The following is an 8,522-nucleotide window of genomic DNA, read 5'->3' on the forward strand; positions in this document are numbered from 1 at the left end:
TTTCTGGAAAAGATGTCAACACCTAACAGCTGTTTTTCCTTTTTAGAAAAAAAACGTTTATCTCGGCGTGAATGTCAGTAAATTTGGTCCAAATTAAAATATCAACTTGGTAAACAAACTAATCCTTATTATTTATTGTTTGAGACATTTAATGGTCAGTAGTTATGTGTTCTGCAGAATCGCTCTGGGTTATSAGTCATGATAAAAATAAATGATTTAGGATTTCAGGCCATGTACGTAATTTATTTTTCACTTAAATATTTTCCTCATGTATTGATGCTTCWGAATCATCCGTGGCTTTTAGGTCAGTTCTGGTTTTAATTKATTTTAATGCAGCTGAAATGTCCAGTTCTAAGAAAGTCAAACTGCTTTTTAAAGTTTTACACTTTTTGAAGAGTGAAAATAAGAAAAAGAATAATCCTTCATCCTTTTTCCCCTTAAAGACTTTTCTGTGATATTTATTATTTACAGTTTTATTCTGAAAGTGTTTGGTTACAGTGGATTTATTTAGGGGTGTCGAAGTAAAACCTGATCAATGCAAATTGATCTACATAAACTTCCTATTAAATACTTTAAACTCTGAGGTTGTAAAACTTTGCATGTTTTCTACTAATGAGACAATTTCAGCTAAAATCTATATTGTGTAAAAATCTAGATTGTTTTTTGCCGTCTCCATTTTTTTAGTCATAAAAGCGGAAAATCAAATATACCGATAAGTTTTTGTTGGAAAACAAATTAAAAAGTACAAAAAACAGGTTTGATTTGGTCTTTGTGGTGAATACTGTTGCTTTCCCTGCAGTTAAGCTTTGTTTTTTTAATCAGCTTATTTCTTTATGATCTGTTTCCAGTCGTTTGTCTTCATGTGAGGAAGRGCGGACACAACGGAACGAGTTCAACCATAAAACYGAAGAGTGTTCTCACATTTTGTTCTTCTGACTTCCCTAAAAGTTTGAGTTCAGCCCTGAGGCTCGGCCTCTTCTTTCTGAAGACTTTCATCACATGAAATTCAGTTTAAACACCTTGGTACTTTGTACTCGACACAGTTTTAGTTTATTTCCAAATGGCTGAAGCAAACAGAGTTTTTAGCATGTTGCTGTCAACTTTCAGCCGGAACTTTCTTGGTTTGAATTTCCTCTACTTGTACTTCATACAGTCGTCAAAAAGCAGGTTTAAAATCATTTTCAGACCTTTTGGGATTTCATACCAGACTCTGAAGCGTATGGCATGTTCTTCCTGACGGGCTTCATCGTGGCGCTTCTTCTTATTTCACAACAATCAGCCTCACATTAAGAAAAACTGTGAAAGAGCCAAATAACTGGTAAATTAGAAAATATAATGSCAAAAACCTTAGCAACTATTTTTGGTCAAGTTTCTAATGTAAATATCTTAGTACAGATTAAATCAAACAAAACTAACTTATAAGTAACTTTTCATCAAGATACTGGAGCTTGACGTCCAGTATCTTGGACGTCAAGCTCCAAGATACTGTTTTAAGTCAATTAAGTTTTATTGACTAAAAACTTAATGTTTTAAGTCAATAATTATCAAAAATAATGCAAAAAGTATCGGATCTGTTGGCAGATTATTCCACTTCAAACAGGAAAAATGTCTTCAAACTTCTAGTTCMACTGTCAGATTATTTCACAAATTATTTTCCATGTTATTAGTGAAATGATCTGCCAGTGGAACTGGAACTGGGTTGCTAGGCGACAGGCTGGGCTTGGGTGGTGTTGCTAGGTAACGGCACCAGTGGAACTAGAACTTTTTCATTAATATTAAGGAATTATTGACTTAAAACAAGCTCTATCATGGTTTACTTTTAAGTCAGTTTTCTCTTATTTTAACTATGAATACATTTGTTTTTGCAGCAAAGACCTTCTTGTTATGCACCCGTGTGTCCAACACTCTGTGATCTTATCTGAATTTCAGATATTTTTATAAAACTTTGAAACTGTGGATCAAGAGTTGCAGAAAATGATTTTATTTGCATTTCGCTTTTGACAAAACTCTCTGCAGCTTCTCGTACAATGCGGTTATGCTTTGCCTGCACTCTGTAAAGCTCCGTTGGTTTATTTTTCATTTTGCAAACAGAGATGCCACAACAGYAAAGTATTCAGAACAGATTCAACGCAACAGAGRAGGTTGGAAAATGTTTAGAACCAAGAACTGCTGGAGTATGTAGAGTGGCCTCTGGTATCTAATCAAAGAGACGACGTGCGGATTGGTAGGAGCGTTTGTCCAACTGCTGCTGGTCCAGATCTTCCTGGTCCTGCTGATCCTGGTCCNCAAAAACCTTAGCAACTATTTTTGGTCAAGTTTCTAATGTAAATATCTTAGTACAGATTAAATCAAACAAAACTAACTTATAAGTAACTTTTCATCAAGATACTGGAGCTTGACGTCCAGTATCTTGGACGTCAAGCTCCAAGATACTGTTTTAAGTCAATTAAGTTTTATTGACTAAAAACTTAATGTTTTAAGTCAATAATTATCAAAAATAATGCAAAAAGTATCGGATCTGTTGGCAGATTATTCCACTTCAAACAGGAAAAATGTCTTCAAACTTCTAGTTCMACTGTCAGATTATTTCACAAATTATTTTCCATGTTATTAGTGAAATGATCTGCCAGTGGAACTGGAACTGGGTTGCTAGGCGACAGGCTGGGCTTGGGTGGTGTTGCTAGGTAACGGCACCAGTGGAACTAGAACTTTTTCATTAATATTAAGGAATTATTGACTTAAAACAAGCTCTATCATGGTTTACTTTTAAGTCAGTTTTCTCTTATTTTAACTATGAATACATTTGTTTTTGCAGCAAAGACCTTCTTGTTATGCACCCGTGTGTCCAACACTCTGTGATCTTATCTGAATTTCAGATATTTTTATAAAACTTTGAAACTGTGGATCAAGAGTTGCAGAAAATGATTTTATTTGCATTTCGCTTTTGACAAAACTCTCTGCAGCTTCTCGTACAATGCGGTTATGCTTTGCCTGCACTCTGTAAAGCTCCGTTGGTTTATTTTTCATTTTGCAAACAGAGATGCCACAACAGTAAAGTATTCAGAACAGATTCAACGCAACAGAGAAGGTTGGAAAATGTTTAGAACCAAGAACTGCTGGAGTATGTAGAGTGGCCTCTGGTATCTAATCAAAGAGACGACGTGCGGATTGGTAGGAGCGTTTGTCCAACTGCTGCTGGTCCAGATCTTCCTGGTCCTGCTGATCCTGGTCCTGCTGATCCTGGTCCAGTTGTTGCCGGTTTAGTTGATCCTGGTCCAGTTGATCCTGGTCCAGTTGTTGCCGGTTTAGTTGATCCTGGTCCAGTTGCTGTTGGTCTGCTTGCTCTTCTGCAGCTTTTCCATGAATTAAGCTGGTAGGAGAAAAATCAAGTTCACCGTTCAACGTAACAAAATGGCTGACAACAAAACAGTTGAGTTATTTAAAAGAACCAATTCTAAATGTTTTTCTTACTTACATGAACGAACCAATGCTAAATGTTTTAATTTATTTGAATGAGCCAAATCCTAGATGTTTTTATATTTTTAAATAAACTAAATGCTAACTGTTTTTATCCACTTATATCAACTTATTTTTTACCTGTGAATGCCTTTAACTGCATGATGGATTCCATTCATGATCCATCCAAAGATGCAGTCTCCTGGCTGAGCCATCAGGACAACCATGGACAGCACCAGAAAAAGCGTCGTACACTTCATCCTGCAAAAAATGAAAAACCATTCCTCTGTCATTGGCTAAGAAATACATCCAGGTAAAATTAGACTGAGAATGAAGCTGGGAGTATTTGGTTCCTACCTTTCCACTGACTGATCAGATGCTGTTTGTGCGAGAAAATGATGATGATCTGCATCCTGGCAGAAAGCTGTACCCTCCTATATATGCGCATAAATGAGGAATTTATAATATTGTGAAACACTGTGTGATTTTGCAAAAACTGTAACCATGTGATCTGTCATTTGGGCCTCAAAAAATGTAATTGAAGATAATTTTAATCTTTTGTAGTCGTTATGTAACCGTGGTTATTGGGAAACCACAGAAATCAGGTACAGCGACCTGTGGAGTAACCGAGATGCGTTCTTGATTCATTCATGTCATCATAACTGTTCCGCTTCCAGCTGCCTGAATGTTATTCAAGCGTGAAGTCCTGGATGGGATAAAAGCTCCTGCTGCTAAATATGAGTAAAACCTTGAGACGTTTCTGGTTCCAGAAAAGTTATCCACTCGTTTAGTAGCCATCAGACCTCACAGGCTATGGAAGTGGGATAAAACTGTGAAAAATTAAACTCTAAACAGCAAATAGTTTCAGCCTAGATTTACCGTGAGCTTTTTTAGAAATGTATTTATTAAAAAAAACATTTTTTTTTAAAAAAGAAGCCAGAAACAAATATTAAATTACAAGTCCATGGAGAGGAATAGGGCCACTGAAAAAAATATCAATTCTGACTTTTTTCTCAATTTGTTTTTCTCAGAATTTTGACTTTTGATCTCAGAAGATAAACGTCTGATTTCTAAGAAAAACACCAGAATCCTGTGATTAAACTCAGAATTTTGACTTTAATTCAGAATTTTCAAACTAAAGCCAGAATTCTAAGAAAAAGTCAAAATTTTGATATTAAAGTCACAATTACGAGATTTTAAGGATTAAAGTCGGGATTCTGAGATTAAAAGTTTTTTATATAAAACATTATGAAGCCTTCCAACACCAAAATAATCTTTGTTGACATTAATCTCCCTGATTAAAGTTGCTTAATTTTTGACTCTGCGTTCAGAAATTCAACTTTGGGCGTAAATCCCATCTCATTATCGGGGGGCACAATAAACAGGAACATTTCTTAAGATCAATTTTTCGGGGGTCGACAAAGTTAATGTGAAATGTAACGTAAAATGTGGTTTAAAGAGTTTTTAAACCACATTCAAGCTGCAGGACCAAAAATGACTGGTAATGCACATCAGATGTGTTTTTCTCAGTAAGCAAACTAATGAGAAATAAAACAAAAACTCAAATGTTGCTTCTTTATTAGTTTTGTTCAGTCTGACTGACCTAATCTCTGCTACAGCTTTAAAATGTTAAGGTTCTTAATTAAAAAAAAGCTTTAATGAGTAACTATTAAAATTCCCCATTAACATCGATTTATTAAAATGGCTCCCAATACAAGTTATGGGCTATTTAAATTATAGCTTAAGTTGTTTTATTTTTAAGCCTTTTTTAGTTTTGCCATGTCCTGGATGACGGAGAACCAACAGGTAGTTAGAAATGAATATTGGGGGGTATTATACCTTAAGCGTAACATTTAAAGCTCCAGGGTTTATGTAGAAAATTATTCAGATTTTATTTTGTGATTTTTAAAGGCTCTGCGTTGAAGACGGTGAGAAATAAAGGCAGCTTTCTGTTTTTTCCATCTGTTCTCGGCTCCCACTCTGAGCTGGTCCACTTGCTCAGCCCCTCCCTCCCGTTTCAAACTCTTTTAATTAACTAAAAGTTAAAGAGCTAAATATGAATGAGATGTTTGCTACTTTTGACAAAAAAGCTTAAGTCTATGAAAGCAAWGYAGCAGTTTTGCTAATGAGGCAGCTAATCATGATTCAGCTAAAGTAATAAAATAACGAACTACAGTCTGATCTTTATTGTTGATGTGTTTCTTCTTATTGAGCAGTGAAAGTAAATAAAAGGTGCGGCAGGTGTTTTAAATATTTACTTACTGGAGTGTTTTACGTTTGTGCTGCAGAGCTACAGCTAACAGCTAAGAGCTAACAGCTAACAGCTAGCTCCTCACTTCAGTGGCTCTGACCAGTCTGTGCCTTTCAGCGCTGTTACGCTTCCTTCAGGTTGGACTGAACCATTGTTCTAATAATAGTGGGGGGGAACTAAAATTAATTCTTATTTTGTTCTGAGATAAATGGCAGATTTAGTTCGCTCTTCGCTTTTCATATTGATATTATTTAAATGCAAAAGTTTCTTAAATGATTTGTTTGGGGGAACAATTCTAGACTTTTAAAAGATTGGGGGGGGGTCCGCTGAAGTTTTCAGACCAAATGTCATTGTGCTTGAATCAGTAAAAGTGGACCTAGCAGCTCTTACAGCTTATGATTACAAATTTCCACCAATAAAAAACATTTCTTAACTTGTTTATTTTCTTTATATCAGATACAAATTGATAGTCATGTGCAATTTCTATCATTTGTTCATCAAATGACACTTTAACAAGCAGACAAACTGTATATTTTTTAGAAAAAGTTTGTCCAGATTAATAACTTGTTGGGGAAAAAACTTGATTTGAAAGCAGCCTCAGGTTTGGCCTAATTAAATCGACGCTGAGCAAACTTGTATTTCAGAGAGCGTTTGTCCAGCTGCTCTTTTTGCAGCTGGTCCAACTGCTGCTGATCCAGTTTCTGATCCAAATGCAGCTGGTCCAGTTGATGCTGGTCTGCTTGTTGTTTTGTCTCTTTCCCATGAAATAGGCTGACAGGACAGGAAAGGATCAAAGAAACAGGGCAGTTATGTTACTGATAATTAATGTTTTGTATTAATGATGTTGAGACGTGATGAGAAATCAATTTCGGAAATGAGAGCAGCAGAAAAATGTGATATTTATCTAGAATTGCCATGAATGGCATGAGCAATGAGACCAAAAAAAATCCCTCTCCAGGCTGAGCCAACAGGACAACCAAGAACAGCACCACAAATGCTGCACTGCACTTCATCTTGCAAGGAAAAAGACAAATATGTGCACGTAAATAAAGGAAAAAACAATTCAAATAATGGTAACTGTTTGTTTATTTAAATTATTTGCTTACATTGAATTTGTACGCTCAATGTGGTGAAATGTTAAATTTCCTAAAACGTTCCCAGGTGATTACAGGTCAAATGTTCAGTTCTTCCCTGAGACCTGGAGTGAAAACGCTGGTTATGAGCTGCTGCTCCTCTATATACACATCCATCTGTGTTTGTTATAATATTGTGAAACTGGTTTGCAACATTGCAAAAGCTGTACGGTGATGATTATGGCATGTGGGCCCGATGGTTGACCGTCTAATCTGAGATTACAGCAAAGTTGGGTAAGACAAACTTTCACCTTTTTAACCTCAAGCTGTAAAAATACAAAACATTACCAAGTAATTTTATCTCTTCTGTTGAAAATAATAGTTTCATCTTATTTTAACTGTACTAACTTAACTTTGWTGTTCTAGTTCCACTGGCAGATTAAAAAACAAGATATTTTTCCATGTTATAAGTAAAAAAATAATCAGATGTTTTGATGTTTACTAAAGATTAACATCAATTAATTGGTGAATAATTTGATGGTTGAATCATTAATCATTGATTTGTTAGTCAGATTCCTGACTAACAAATGAAACAGAAAACAATTWATATTTTTCTATATTGTATGTTCTGTAGTATTGGTATTTAACATAGCATTAGTAACATATATGATGAAATTATTACACAGGGATCTTTTAAAAGCTCTAACATATTTTACATCTAAAAAAGGTGAAGGAAGTAAGTTTCATGTTCTCATTCCTCTAAATATTTCACTGAAAAACAAAATCTTACTAAGTATTTTGATCTAGATTTAAGTGCAAATATCCCAGTGAGACAAAATTAACTTACAAGTAACTTCTCAGCAATAAACATAAACTTGTTTCAGTCGAGAATTCCTTAATATTGATGGAACGTTCTAGTTCCAYTGGCGTTGTTACCTAGCAACGCCTGCCAAGCCCAGCCTGTCTCCTAGCAACCCAGTTCTAGTTCCACTGGCAGATTATTTCACTTATAGCAAAAAATTTCCCCCATAATTTAATTGAAATAACCTGCCAATGGAACTAGTGGTAGAGCACAAAAAAAGTTTAAAATCTCATTTTAGTCACACTTCAGTCCCGGCTTTGAATAGGCCATTTATTCAGACTTCCTGGTGCTTCAGATCATTTTGAACTTAAAGTTCAACTTTAGATTGTTTAACTATTTTCTGGTAAAAAAAACAAAATTTATGGTTCACCATGGTTCACTGTCAACATTGAGCGATAAATATAAGTACTAAATTTAAGTTTATTTGGGCCAGTAAAATTAAATTCACACCAAATTTTTATATAAAYCTGCCATCTAAAAGTTGATTAAGAAAAGTCAAAGATTCTCTCTTGTATTAATATGACAATTAACAAATGGAAATAATGCACAAACAGATCAGTTTATTGTTCTGCCAAGCCATTTTTATTTATCAAATAATTGTATCAAAATCAATTTAGCAAAAATCCTGCAGGAAAAGCAAAATGTATGTTTATTTTATGAACAGGTCGGGCCAAATTACATTTGGGTCGTTGCCTAATGACGCTGAAAATCCTTGCGTTGCTGAAATGAACGTTTTTGCATTTGCAGCTGGTCTTSGTCCTGCTGGACCAGTTCCTGCTGGTCCAGTTCCTGCTGGTCCACCTGCTGGTCGGCTTGTTCCACTGCCTGCTTCTTTCCAAAGATACCCCTAAGAGAAAAGTTCAGTAGGAAAAAGCACAGA

General features: G+C 35.3%; 2 protein-coding genes across 5 annotated transcripts in view; one reads left to right on the forward strand and one right to left on the reverse strand.

The window, feature by feature from the left end:
* LOC103457265 (exostosin-1) overlaps positions 1–8,522 on the forward strand; it is a 227,031-nt gene that overhangs the window by 114,492 nt on the left and 104,017 nt on the right. The window lies entirely within an intron of this gene.
* Positions 2,146–3,899, reverse strand: LOC103457263 (dicentracin-like). Its single transcript, XM_008397271.2, has 4 exons — positions 3,814–3,899; positions 3,598–3,717; positions 3,214–3,370; positions 2,146–2,281 (listed from the first exon to the last, which is right to left on the reverse strand). Exons 2-4 carry the CDS (start codon positions 3,714–3,716, stop codon positions 2,198–2,200), a joined length of 360 nt encoding a protein of 119 aa, XP_008395493.2. The 5' UTR covers position 3,717; positions 3,814–3,899; the 3' UTR covers positions 2,146–2,197.

Source organism: Poecilia reticulata, linkage group LG21, assembly GCF_000633615.1.
Source record: "Poecilia reticulata strain Guanapo linkage group LG21, Guppy_female_1.0+MT, whole genome shotgun sequence".
NCBI lineage: Eukaryota > Metazoa > Chordata > Actinopteri > Cyprinodontiformes > Poeciliidae > Poecilia > Poecilia reticulata.

Bases quoted from the DNA above. Each gene is read 5' to 3' on its own strand.
- LOC103457263 (XM_008397271.2), bottom strand. From the start codon at position 3,716: ATGAAGTGTACGACGCTTTTTCTGGTGCTGTCCATGGTTGTCCTGATG. The intron at 3,371-3,597 runs GTAAAAAATAAG...TTCTCCTACCAG, and splicing joins GCAGTTAAAGGCATTCACAG to CTTAATTCATGGAAAAGCTG.